This window comes from Gymnoscopelus braueri (assembly GCF_963280865.1).
Source record: "Gymnoscopelus braueri genome assembly, chromosome: 15".
NCBI lineage: Eukaryota > Metazoa > Chordata > Actinopteri > Myctophiformes > Myctophidae > Gymnoscopelus > Gymnoscopelus braueri.
Genome location: NC_137620.1, coordinates 38,663,812 through 38,678,424, shown reverse-complemented (window position 1 = coordinate 38,678,424; position 14,613 = coordinate 38,663,812). Strand labels below are relative to the sequence as shown.

The window sequence follows — 14,613 nt, the reverse complement described above, 5'->3', positions numbered from 1 at the left end:
TCATGGTACCACAACACCACAAAGGCCTTAAAAACAAGGCTCCAGACATCCCAGAACAAACTGGCAAGGCTAATCCTTGGCCTTTCATCTACATCTCATCTAGCCCCTGCTCACTTTGCTAGGGTCGGATGGCTCAGGGTAGAGGACAGAGTACAGCAACTTGCAATGGGCCTGGTCTACAAGATACACCATAACATTAAGATACCCATGTACCTGTCAAAGTACTTCAAAAACATAAATGAAGTCCACAATCACAACATTAGAGTTAGCTCCACTGACACGTCCAACCCAGATTTGGCACAAACAATGGGTTGAATTCGTTCTCCTGCTATGCAAAAAAAATGTGGAATGCCCTACCAAAAGTAGTGAAGGAATGTAAAACCCTACTCTGCCCTAAAACAGTAGGCCTACCTTCAGGTGACTGCAATTCGAAACTGGCCCCCGTAAAAGGTCATAAGCCAGCCCCCCCCCCATCCTATTTATTTGACCTTGTATTTTAACTGTACTTTCATGTGCCTTTTTCTGCAAACTACTAAATAAAGTATTCAATCAAACAGAAAAGATGCTGTAAAAAACACAGAAAATGTAACTTGTGCAAACGTGACTGACTGTCGTATATATTATATATTTTTATGTGTGACAAATTGTGGAAGAAAAATACAGATCAGTGTGCAAGCTGCTTTAATCTGCTATGTGCATTTTGAAGTGTGTGTGTGTGTGTGTGTGTGTGTTTGTGTGTGTGTGTGTGTGTGCGTGTGCGCGTGCGTGCGTGTTTGTGCGTGTATTCATGTGCATGTGCGGGTTGAAAATCAGCAAGTGTTGATCCGTAATTTTGTTTATTTATCTTTTCACCCAGATGGTCCTGACCAAATCAACATCGACATACTGAAGGAGGTAAAAGTACATGTAAGTAAAAGTAGTGAAACATTCACAGAAATTTTGAAAAGTAACAGTACTATAAAAAACTCCCCTGGCATACAAAGTAGTTATAACTTGTTAATTTCCATCACTGCGCATAGTAATACTGCAATGTGTTTATTAGTACTGGAGCAGACATTGTAGTGTATAACTGGGTGTTTGTTAAAACTCTAAATCTGTCTCTGATGTTTTTAGGCGGAGCAGTATGAGTTGAAGAGTAAACCTACAGGTCTCTGTTTGGTCATGTGCAATGATAAAGTTCGCTCACGAAAGGTTATACACGCAGCCGACGTGGAAATTGGTATGAATGTTGTCTCGATACTATGACATACTGACTGCTAGTTGTTTGTAATGTTGGTTAATTACACATTGAATATCACTGTATGTCTGCACTTTTAATGAATACCTCACGTTTGTCAACTTGACAAATAAAATGTAAACACAAACACTATTTTATACTACGCATTGTGAAAATTGACGATCTACAAGCTCACAGCATGTTGCATATCAACGCGTTGTGAGCTACAGTAGTTCAGCTATTTTCGCATTTTTTTATTCATGTTTATTCACTTTTTTGGACATTTTTTTGTAAAATGTCGCTTGCCCAAAATCGGGATGCCAGGTTGGTTGAAAGTAGGCCTAGTTAATGAATAAAGTATGTGTTTCCTCCCCTACAGCTCAAGTGGCACGTACATTCAGCTCGCTGGGCTTCAGGGTGTTGAGTTGTAGAAACCAAACCAAGAGACAAATGAAGAACATACTGGAATATGTCTCTTTGAAGGTCGTCACTCTACAGGAGACAGTACAGGAATGGTCCAGGGAGGTCTCAGAGTTCATTGACCTTCATGTTGAGGAGAATCCTCTACAGCACGGAGATGCCTTTGTTTGCTGTATCATTGGTAAAGGAACGGGTTGTATTCAAGGGGCCGATGGGGATCCCCTCCTCATCAATGACATAATTACGTTTTTCAATAGAGAGAACTGTCCTGACCTTGAATACAAGCCCAAAGTGTTCTTTACCGACAACGACGACCCGTCGGGGCTGGTACATGGGCCTAATCAGAATGAAGAGGATTTCCTGGTTACCACGGCAACCAGGAAGGATTTACCTTGCTATAGAAACCGAGCGGATGGTAGCTGGTTCATGAAGTCTGTGTGCAAACAGCTTAAAGGCTCTCCCAGGTAACTCTCAAAATAATAATTATGTAAGATATGAAACAAAAATGTATTATTAAGGTAAATTAAGACAAACTTGGTCCACAATATTTGTTAGACCTGACCACCAAATTGCCACCATTTCTGCATGTTAGGGCTACAACTATAGATTACTCTTTCGGAGTAAGTGATATGTTTTGGGCTTTTTATGCCTTTATTTTAGAGAGGGATAGGGAAGGTAGGCTGACAGGAAATGGGGAGAGAGATGGGGGGGTGACACGCAGCAAAGGTCGTCGGGAACGGGAGTCGAACCCGCGACACGCTGTCAGGCTGGCATTGCAGCCTAGGGGGCCTGGACCGTCACGCTACGGCCCAGGCCAGCAAAACGTTTTTATGAATTAATTAATGTTCTGGTAGACATTACATTGCATTGCTATAAAGTGTTTGTTCAGTACAAGGGCTCCCCCCGTTTCTCCAGCTCTTTAGTAAACAGAAAATACATCTTCAGGTGGGTTGCCCATTTCAGGCAATCAGGAAAGAGTACCCATTTATCAGCTTCAGTGTACCAGTTCCAATTTGTATCGGCTCATTTCTTTGTGCCGTCACTTCCAATTTCTCCTGTATCCTATATGAGTTCCTTCTATTGATTGGATAAAATTGGTATCCTGTACTGACCTGAAAATGCATTTTCTGCTTACTAAAAAGTTGAACAAACACTCGAAATGATTACGATCAGAATATATATCTATTTAACACTTTTAAAAATATAAATGTACTTGTATTGTATACATCAACAAACAAACAATTATTGTTTTTTTATCAATGTAAATCGATTAATTTATTAACTGCTTCAGCCCTATTTTGTACTCCGTCGTATTGCAATGTTGTGCAAAAATAGTGACAATAGCAAATCTACAAGCTCACAATGCACCACAGTGCAATGCATTGTGAGCTTGTAGATCTGAAAATTGATAATCGCAATATCAAAATTGATTGTTTATAATCGATTAAATGGATTAGGTTGGCTACTACATTGTTTAATTGACTGCAATTCAATCAAGTGTCATTTTTAGTAGTGGTAACTTAATGTGTTGTGAATGTTGTGTTACAGGGGTGAGGACTTCCAGAAAATTTTCAATCGGGTCATCAAGGAAGTGAGCGAGAGGGAAGCAGATGAAGGTCAGCAGATCCCTGATGTTGCGATGGACACCCTGAAGAAAAAACTGGTGTTCTCACCGATGTCACCTGAAGGTAGGTCACTCCAATCTGGCTTCAGAAAATCCCACTCCACTGACAAATGCCTTTTTTATTTGAACGACCACATCAAACAAGAGGTGGACCAGGGCAAATACTGCAGGATGGTCATGCTGGACCTCCAAAAGGAGGCAGGTAGGTGTGTGCCAGTCACAGGTGTGCGACTGGCACCTGAGCATGGGCCCTGCAACTTTGACATCTGTCTTTGGTACCGTTGTGCAAATCTTGCCTGTAAATCTATGGTTCCTCAGTGAAGCAAGGGGTCTTGGGTTGTTGTCTTCCTTGTTGACTTCACCAGTCTCACAGAACTTGGTCCTAAGTTTGGAAATGGTACCAGGGCTGACACCAAATAATGCTGTCACTCTGCATAACGGAACACCAGCTTCACTTGCCCTATTGCACGGGCCTTATCCTGAAGGGACAAACGTGGCAGTCCATGGGGGCAGTGTTGCTTCTTGGAGCATACACAAACTCAACAAAATTGCAGAACCCATGTTCAGGTGCCAGTCACTCACCTGTGAGGCAGTCACACACCTGTGACTACTGACACACACCTCTCAGGTGTGTGCAGGCAGGTTGCTCAAAACAAGGGTGATTACCAACAGAAGCATATTGGGTGATTTTGCCAATTCTTTTGGAGGCCCTACCCACACGTTTAGCTGTGTTGCTCATTCCACAAATTCCCGATCCTTACAAGCTGTACCTCGTTGTAAAGGTGACTAATCAACGATAAAAATGATATAAAACACAATACCAATTGGTATTATTAAAGGGGAGATATAATTGACCGAAGTTACGTTTCCGAACTTTTTTTTTGCAGTTTATGTAAACGACATGTCATCAGCTTGTGACTGCAACCTGTTCCTGTTCGCGGATGACTCGGCTCTAATGGTCTCGGACAGGAAGTAGGGCTGTAGTACTCGAGACCGGTCTCGGTCTCGAGACCGGTCTCGAGACCGCTTTTTGATTTACTCGGTCTTGTCTCGGTCTCACCCATAGTTTGACTCGGTCTTGACTCGGTCTCGCCCATAATTTGACTCGGTCTTGACTCGGACTCGGACTAAGGGACTCGGGACTCTACCCCCACCGAGTCCACTCGAGTCCAAGACCAAGTCACTACAATGCAATGAAATAATTTTATTATACCCATATTATGAGGAGCCCATTCACATTAACATTATAAGAGAGCTGTCTGGCGCTTATGGACAGCTTTCTTGGAGCACATCATCTTGCAGCAGTTGACAGCGCAGCAGCAGCAGAACACCAGCAGTCCTGTCCCTCTAGTTTATATTCTTTTAAAATTATATCCACGAACAGGTGTTTATTTATTTATTGTGTGTTCACTGTGTAGCCTGTGGTTGTTTTAATCATCAGTCTCTAATCATCTAAAGATGAATAGAGACTGCTTTCAGTAAGGTTTCCTTGCGCACATTATACTGTGTCACTCACTGCAGTAAATATATCAGTCCAAGCAGCAAAACTAAAAACATTAATTAACATTAGATCCTGACCGATGCTGTCGTCGGCTTGTCTGGAGATATACCTACATGTAATGTACAAATCACTTAAATTATCTATTCTCTTGTAAGTTGTACCACATTGTGCGTAATTGCGCACAGGGAGACTGACCTCTTTCTGCTTTTCATATTAAGATCAATTCTATTTCTATAATTCTATCAATCCTATTATTTATTTCATACAATAAAACAATAAGTAGGCCTACATCCAGAAACATTTTCACCATGAATATAAAAGCATCAACCTGTATGCATGAGGCAAATACTCTGTAAAAGTAATTGAGCTGTGTTCAAACTGTTACTTGAGTAAAAGTATTGGCTTCAAAATATACTTAAAGTACCAAAAGTGAAAGTACTAAAATATTTGAAAATAGCCGATCTACAAGCTCACAATTGTGAGCTTGTAGATCTGCTATTTTTTTATAGTCTACTCTATGGTATAAAATATGGCCAAAGTGGTTAATATATTTTTATTATGTAATAATTTATATCTGCTGCAAACTACGTTTTCAAATAATTGTAGTCGAGTAAAAGTACAATATTTGCCTCTGATATGAGTAGAAGTAAAAGTATTGAAAATTGGAAATAATCCAGTAGTAAAAAAAAATACCTCAACATTGTACTTAAGTTGTACAGTACTTGAGTAAATGTACTTAATTACTTTATTTTACACCATTGGATGAGATTTAAAAGTGCCATGTACATTTATTTAATTTACACATAGTGACAATACACATTTTCACACATTATGCATACTTATTGAATAGAGCTCATTGTAGTAGGCCAGGCATACCTAATTTTGAGCTTTTCCAAAGTCAGAAACATATAATTGCAGTGTTTCAGATCAAGATTGTTTTCTGTAAAAAAAAAAAAAAATCTGGTCTCGGTCTTGACTCGGTCTCGCCCCCCGTCGGTCTCGGTCTTGACTTGGTCTCGCCCCCCGTCGGTCTCGGTCTTGACTCGGACTCGACCCCCTCCCTGGCCTCCCGGACTCGGTCTTGACTCGGACTCGCCCCCCCTCGGACTTGGTACTGACTTGGACTCGCTTTAGGTGGTCTCGACTACAGCCCTAAGGAACAGGCTCAGAGATGCTCATAGGCCTGCGTCCTGCGTCTCTGACGCACATTATTGAGAAAGGACGCATTCATACCACCGTCGTGGCGTCCATGGAAAGCACTATAGTTGTCACCAACAACAGAAAGTATAAAAAATATTCGCGGTAAAAAAAAATTTTACCGCAAATATTTTACAAATCCACAGGACACCACCATTTTGCATGGCCACATCATGCTTTATAAACAATAAAATCCACGTAGAAAGTCTTAGAAAGACGATAGAAATAATAATAATTATCCATGGACGCCGCCATTTTACGCATGCTCAGACCGAATTCTTTTGGATAAAATTTTTGCGTATAACACAAAAAGGGCCGTTAGCGTCTAGTGTCCGCAGCCGTCCGCGCAGTTGAAACGTGACGTGAGCAGACCTGATTGTATGGGTAGCACATTTACCAAACGTGAATTAAAAATAAACTCTGATTAATGTTGTTAGTGGTGTAACATGCCAACAAAAAAGATACTGAAGCCTGCTGCAGGGCAACAGAAAATAGCAAGCCTATTTAGCTATTTTATATAGCACATTTTTATATGTATATAAAAATATACTATTTATATAGCCGTTTTTATATTTATATTTTGCTATATTAAAATAGCAAGCCTATATTGGTGCTATTTAATTTACTGTATATACTGTTCTATGTTTGCATTAGGCCTGTCCCCGACTAAGGATTTGTTTAGTCGACTCTAATTGGCGACTAATTGCCAATAGTTGACTGGCAGTCGACTAAAAATTTTTTTTTTTGGCCAAAATACATTTTATTTCAAAGGGCCAAGTCTACACAGTTTGTTTTGTCTCCTCCGTTTCTAGTGTCTCTATCTCTCTCTGGAAGAGGTTGCACATGAACTCTGCAGCCGCACTGAGGCGCTCCAACACAAACAATACCAATACAAAGACGAGGAATAAGAAGAATAAAGTGGAAGTTACGTGTGGTTGCAGGTGTAGACTTGGCCAAAAAAACAATTTTAAACATTTTTGGCCCTTAAAAAAAAAAGTTTTTTTTTTTTCTTTTCTTTTTTTCCCCGACTAGAGTCGACTAAGAGACACTTAGTCGACTCGGACCCCCCGCGACTAACCAGTCGACTAGTCGACTTAGTCGAGGTCAGGCCTAGTTTGCATAGAACCATATTAATATAACCATATAAGATGAAACGCGAGTTAAACGCTGTGAATTTTTGTGGGACTCATAAAATGTCCCTGGGACCCATCTTAAAGACCACCCTTGGGTTCTGGGACCCATTACATTGAAAACCTAGCAACATCACTGCAGGCTGCAGGTTGAAAAAGCTCTCAGCTCTGAACTCGATACGATCCGCATCTGGTTCACTGGCAACAAACTATCATTACACCTGGGAAAAACTGAATCCATTCTCTTTGGGACTAGTTTTAACCTCGGCAAAGCCGATCAAAGTAGGTGATGATGGTATCACAAGAAAAGAGGAAATTACCTACCTAGGTTCCATCTTAGAGGCAAACCTCTCCAGTGATAAAATGGCAGCAAGAGTCATCAAAAAAGTCAACCAAAGAACACCTTTTTTGTATAGGATTTCCTCTCTAGTCAGTAAGAATACTCTGAGGATTCTAACAGGGGCCCTCATCCATGGTCACTTCGATTATGCATGCACCTCATGGTACCACAACACCACAAAGGCCTTAAAAACAAGGCTCCAGACATCCCAGAACAAACTGGCAAGGCTAATCCTTGGCCTTTCATCTACATCTCATCTAGCCCCTGCTCATTTTGCTAGGGTCGGATGGCTCAGGGTAGAGGACAGAGTACAGCAACTTGCAATGGGCCTGGTCTACAAGATACACCATAACATTAAGATACCCATGTACCTGTCAAAGTACTTCAAAAACATAAATGAAGTCCACAATCACAACATTAGAGTTAGCTCCACTGATCACGTCCAACCCAGATTTGGCACAAACAATGGGTTGAATTCGTTCTCCTGCTATGCAACAAAAATGTGGAATGCCCTACCAAAAGTAGTGAAGGAATGTAAAACCCTACTCTGCCCTAAAACAGTAGGCCTACCTTCAGGTGACTGCAATTCGAAACTGGCCCCCGTAAAAGGTCATAAGCCAGTCCCCCCCCCATCCTATTTATTTGACCTTGTATTTTAACTGTACTTTCATGTGCCTTTTTCTGCAAACTACTAAATAAAGTATTCAATCAAACAGAAAAGATGCTGTAAAAAACACAGAAAATGTAACTTGGTCTGAAAAATATAACGTGTGCAAACGTGACTGACTGTCGTATATATTATATTTTTTTATGTGTGACAAATTGTGGATGAAAAATACAGATCAGTGTGCAAGCTGCTTTAATCTGCTATTGCATTTTGAAGCTTGTGTGTGTGTGTGTGTGTGTGTGTGTGTGTGTGTGTGTGTGTGTGTGTGTGTGTGTGTGTGTGTGTGTGTGTGTGTGTGTGTGTGTGTGTGTGTGTGTGTGTATACAGTACATGTGTGTGTGTGTGTGTGTTTGTGCCTGTATTCATGTGCATGTGCGGGTTGAAAATCAGCAAGTGTTGATCCGTAATTTTGTTTATTTATCTTTTCACCCAGATGGTCCTGACCAAATCAACATCGACATACTGAAGGAGGTAAAAGTACATGTAAGTAAAAGTAGTGAAACATTTACAGAAATGTTTAAAAGTAACAGTACTATAAAAAAAACTCCCCTGGCATACAAAGTTTCTAACTTCTTAATTTCCATCACCGCGCATAGTAATACTGCAATGTGTTTATTAGTACTGGAGCAGACATTGTATTGTATAACTGGGTGTTTGTTTAAACTCTAAATCTGTCTCTGATGTTTTTAGGCGGAGCAGTATGAGTTGAAGAGTAAACCTACAGGTCTCTGTTTGGTCATGTGCAATGATAAAGTTCGCTCACAACGGGTTATACACGCAGCCGACGAGGAAATTGGTATGAATGTTGTCTCGATACTATGACATACTGACTGCTAGTTGTTTGTAATGTTGGTTAATTACACATTGAATATCACTGTATGTCTGCACTTTTAATGAATACCTCACGTTTGTCAACTTGACAAATAAAATGTAAACACAAACACTATTTGTGTTCTACAAGCTCACAGCATGTTGCATATCAACGCGTTGTGAGCTATAGTAGTTCAGCTATTTTCGCATTTCTTTATTCATGTTTTATTCACTTTTTTGGACATTTTTTTGATCGGGCTGCCAGGTTGGTTGAAAGTAGGCCTAGTTAATGAATAAAGTATGTGTTTCCTCCCCTGCAGATCAAGTGGCAGATACATTCAGCTCGCTGGGCTTCAGGGTGTTGATGTGTAGAAACCAAACCAAGAGACAAATGAAGAACATACTGGAATATGTCTCTTTGAAGGTCCCCACTCTACAGGAGACAGTACAGGAATGGTCCAGGGAGGTCTCAGAGTTCATTGACCTTCATGTTGAGGAGAATCCTCTACAGCACGGAGATGCCTTTGTTTGCTGTATCATTGGTCGAGGAACGGGTTGTATTCAAGGGGCCGATGGGGATCCCCTCCTCATCAATGACATAATTACGTTTTTCAATAGAGAGAACTGTCCCGACCTTGAATACAAGCCCAAAGTGTTCTTTACCGACAAAGACGGGTGGTCGAGGCTGGTAGATGGGCCTAATCAGAAGGAAGAGGATTTCCTGGTTACCACGGCAACCAGGAAGGGTTTACCTAGCTATACAAACTTATCGGATGGTAGCTGGTTCATGACGTCTGTGTGCAAACAGCTTAAAGGCTCTCCCAGGTAACTCTCAAAATAATAATTATGTAAGATATGAAACAAAAAAATATTATTAAGGTAAATTAAGACAAACTTGGTCCACAATATTTGTTAGACCTGACCACCAAATTGCCACCATTTCTGCATGTTAGGGCTACAACTATAGATTACTCTTTTGGAGTAAGTGATATGTTTGGTTTATGCAAACGTTTTTTTTTTGGCTTTTTATGCCTTTATTTTAGAGAGGGACAGGGAAGGTAGGCTGACAGGAAATGGGGAGAAAGATGGGGGGGTGACACGCAGCAAAGGTTGTCGGGAACGGGAGTCGAACCCGCGACACTTTGTCAGGCTGGCATTGCAGCCTAGGGGGCCTGGACCGTCACGCTACGGCCCAGGCCAGCAAAACGTTTTTATTAATACATTTTCTGGTAGACTTTACATCGCATTGCTATAAAGTGTTTGTTCAGTACAAGGGCTCCCCCCGTTTCTCCAGCTCTTTAGTAAACAGAAAATACATCTTCAGGTGGGTTGCCCATTTCAGGCAATCAGGAAAGAGTACCATTTATCAGCTTCAGTGTACCACTTCAAATTTTTATCGGCTCATTTCTTTGTGCCGTCACTACCAATTTCTCCTGTATGAGTTCCTTCTATTGATTGGATAAAATTGGTGTCCTGTACTGACCTGAAAATGCATTTTCTGCTTACTAAAAAGTTCCAGAAATAGGGAGACCCCTGTTACTGAACAAACACTCAAAATGATTATGATCAGAATATATAGCTATTTAACACTTTTAAAAATATAAATGTACTTGTATTGTATACATCAACAAACAAACAATTATTGTTTTTTTTATCAATGTAAATCGATTAGTTTATTAACTGCTTCAGCCCTATTTTGTACTCCGCCATATTGCAATGTTGTGCAAAAATAGTGACAATAGCAAATCTACAAGCTCACAACGCACCACAGTGCAATGCATTGTGAGCTTGTAGATCTGAAAATTGATAATCGCAATATCAAAATTGATTGTTTATAATCGATTAAATGGATTAGGTCGGCTACTACATTGTTTAATTGACTGCAATTCAATCAAGTGTCATTTTTAGTAGTGGTAACTTAATGTGTCGTGAATGTTGTGTTACAGGGGTGATGACTTCCAGAAAATTTTCAATCGGGTCATCAAGGAAGTGAGCGAGAGGAAAGAACGTGGTGTCCAAGGGCAGCAGATCCCTGATGTTGCGATGGACACCCTGAAGAAAAAACTGGTGTTCTCACCGATGTCACCTGAAGGTAGGTCACTCCAATCTGGCTTCAGAAAATCCCACTCCACTGACAAATGCCTTTACTGTTCCTAATAACTGCTCAAAAAAAGTTTGGAAACTTAACTTCGGTCAATTATATCCCCCCTTTAATAATACCAATTAGTATTGTGTTTTATATCATTTTTATTGTTGATTAGTCACCTTTACAACGAGGTACAGCTTGTAAGGATCGGGCATTCGTGGAATGAGCAACACAGCTAAACGTGTGGGTAGCGCCTCCAAAATAATTGCCAAAATCACCCAATATGCTTCTGTTGGTAATCGCTCTTGTTTTGAGCAACCTGCCAGCACACACCTGCTGAGGCACCTGAGCATGGGCCCTGCAACTTTGACATCTGTCTTTGGTACCGTTGTGCAAATCTTGCCTGTAAATCTATGGTTCCTCAGTGAAGCAAGGGGTCTTGGGTTGTTGTCTTCCTTGTTGACTTCACCAGTCTCACAGAACTTGGTCCTAAGTTTGGAAATGGTACCAGGGCTGACACCAAATAATGCTGTCACTCTGCATAACGGAACACCAGCTTCACTTGCCCTATTGCACGGGCCTTATCCTGAAGGGACAAACGTGGCAGTCCATGGGGGCAGTGTTGCTTCTTGGAGCATACACAAACTCAACAAAATTGCAGAACCCATGTTCAGGTGCCAGTCACTCACCTGTGAGGCAGTCACACACCTGTGACTACTGACACACACCTCTCAGCAGGTGTGTGCAGGCAGGTTGCTCAAAACAAGGGCGATAACCAACAGAAGCATATTGGGTGATTTTGGCCATTTTTTTGGAGGCCCTACCCACACGTTTAGCTGTGTTGCTCATTCCACAAATTCCCGATCCAAGCTGTACCTCGTTGTAAAGGTGACTAATCAACGATAAAAATGATATATAACACAATACCAATTGGTATTATAATATATTATTAAAGGGGAGATATAATTGACCGAAGTTAAGTTTCCAAACTTTTTTTTAGCAGTTTAGGTAAACGACATGTCATCAGCTTGTGACTGCAACCTGTTCCTGTTCGCGGATGACTCGGCTCTGCTGGTCTCGGACAGGAACAGGCTGCAGGTTGAAAAAGCTCTCAGCTCTGAACTCGATATGATCCGCATCTGGTTCACTGGCAACAAACTATCATTACACCTGGGAAAAACTGAATCCATTCTCTTTGGGACTAGTTTTAACCTCGGCAAAGCCGCAAGAAAAGAGGAAATTACCTACCTAGGTTCCATCTTAGAGGCAAACCTCTCCAGTGATAAAATGGCAACAAGAGTCATCAAAAAGGCAACCAAAGAACACCTTTTTTTGTATAGGATTTCCTCTCTAGTCAGTAAGAAAACTGAGGATTCTAACAGGGTCCCTCATCCATGGTCACTTCGATTATGCATGCACCTCATGGTACCACAACACCACAAAGGCCTTAAAAACAAGGCTCCAGACATCCCAGAACAAACTGGCAAGGCAAATCCTTGGCCTTTCATCTACATCTCATCTAGCCCCTGCACACTTTGCTAGGGTCGGATGGACAGAGTACAGCAACTTGCAATGGGCCTGGTCTACAAGATACACCATAACATTAAGATACCCATGTACCTGTCAAAGTACTTCAAAAACATAAATGAAGTCCACAACCACAACATTAGAGTTAGCTCCACTGATCACGTCCAACCCAGATTTGGCACAAACAATGGGTTGAATTTGTTCTCCTGCTATGCAACAAAAATGTGGAATGCCCTACCAAAAGTAGTGAAGGAATGTCAATCAAAACTGCCCTAAAACCCCCCCATCCTATGTATTTGACCTTGTATTTTAACTGTACTTTCATGTGCCTTTTTCTGCAAACTACTAAATAAAGTATTCAATCAAACAGAAAAGATGCTGTAAAAAACACAGAAAATTTAACTTGGTCTGAAAAATATAACGTGTGCAAACGTGACTGACTGTCGTATATATTATATTGTTTTATGTGTGACAAATTGTGGATGAAAAATACAGATCAGTGTGCAAGCTGCTTTAATCTGCTATGTGCATTTTGAAGTGTTTGTGCATGTATACGTGTGTGTGTGTGTGTGTGTGTGTGTGTGTGTGTGTGTGTGTGTGTGTGTGTGTGTGTGTGTGTGTGTGTGTGTGTGTGTGTTACAGGGAAATTGGCATTCCAGGGAAATTGAAAAAGGTGCGCTTGTTTTTACCACCCACCCAGGCAATTCTGTAAAACCAACACTAGAGGGCAATGAATGAACACACATGCACACGCATGTGTGCGCACGCATGTGCATGTATGCATGTGCATGTATGCATGCGCTGATGCGCACACACGCACACATGTGTGTCGTCGTGGACACTGGATAGTAACCATAGACTGTAACCCATGAAAAGATCTATTCTCCCCCTATCGGTTCACAACTCGTACGGCGCTGATTCGACTAGCAGACCTTCTGCTGGTCGGCGCGGGCGCTCGCGCCTCCTCGGCCTCAAGCTCTGCTGAGTCGGCGCGCCTCCGTCATGGACAATAACTATTATCACGTGTGCGTGTGAACGCGTGTTCAGCGTTCCCCTAGCGTAGCTTCCTGGTTGCTACAGTATGTGGGGGGGAACAACAAAAGCCAGGTCGGCCTCGCATCAAAGCCCCGCCTCGCGCCTCCTCCTCCTCGCGCCGCCTCGTATCAAAGCCCTGCTTCGCGCCTCCTCCTCCTCCTCCTCTTCCTCGCGCCGCGTCGTATCACAGCCCCGCCTCGCGCCTCCCGCTCCTCCTCCTCCTCGCGTAAAAAACCCTGTCTCCCCGCCTCGCGCCGAAGCCCAGCGCCTAAAAGCAACCGCTCCTCTTTGAATTTCCCTGGAATGCCAATTTCCCTGTGACATATACATGTGCGGGTTGAAAATCAGTAAGTGTTGATCCGTAATTTTGTTTATTTATCTTTTCACCCAGATGGTCCTGACCAAATCAACATCGGCATACTGAAGGAGGTAAAAATACATGTAAGTAAAAGTAGTGAAACATTCACAGAAAATTTGAAAAGTAACAGTACTATAAAATAACACCCCTGGCATACAAAGTAGTTATAACTTGTTAATTTCCATCACTGCGCATAGTAATACTGCAATGTGTTTATTAGTACTGGAGCAGACATTGTAGTGTATAACTGGGTGTTTGTTAAAACTCTAAATCTGTCTCTGATGTTTTTAGGCGGAGCAGTATGAGTTGAAGAGTGAACCTCCAAGTCTCTGTTTGGTCATGTGCAATGATGAAGTTCGGGAAGAACGGGTTATAGACGGAGCCGACATGGAAATTGGTATGAATATTGTCTCGATACTTTGACATACTGACTGCTAGTTGTTTGTAATGTTGGTTATCTACACATTGAATATCACTGTATGTCTGCACTTTTAATGAATACCTCACGTTTGTCAACTTGACAAATAAAATGTAAACACAAACACTATTTTATACTACGCATTGTGAAAATTGACGATCTACAAGCTCACAGCATGTTGCATATCAACGCGTTGTGAGCTATAGTAGTTCAGCTATCTTTTATTTTTATGTTTTATTCACTTTTTTGGATTTTTTTTTTAAAGATGTCGCTTGCCCAAAATC

The 14,613-nt window shown here is 41.4% G+C and overlaps 1 protein-coding gene across 3 annotated transcripts in view; it reads left to right on the top strand.

The window, feature by feature from the left end:
• Positions 1-14,613, top strand: part of LOC308102098 (uncharacterized protein) — a 73,787-nt gene that overhangs the window by 56,121 nt on the left and 3,053 nt on the right. For 2 of the 3 annotated variants that reach the window (XM_080451700.1, XM_080451699.1), the window contains exons 19-28: positions 857-906; positions 1,114-1,219; positions 1,596-2,100; positions 3,185-3,324; positions 8,529-8,578; positions 8,786-8,891; positions 9,226-9,730; positions 10,852-10,997; positions 13,945-13,994; positions 14,203-14,308. In XM_080451700.1, coding sequence (XP_080307826.1) covers positions 857-906; positions 1,114-1,219; positions 1,596-2,100; positions 3,185-3,324; positions 8,529-8,578; positions 8,786-8,891; positions 9,226-9,730; positions 10,852-10,997; positions 13,945-13,994; positions 14,203-14,308 — 1,764 coding nt within the window. The remainder of the gene's footprint in view (positions 1-856; positions 907-1,113; positions 1,220-1,595; positions 2,101-3,184; positions 3,325-8,528; positions 8,579-8,785; positions 8,892-9,225; positions 9,731-10,851; positions 10,998-13,944; positions 13,995-14,202; positions 14,309-14,613) is intronic. The other variant, XM_080451701.1, reaches the window with a different exon arrangement.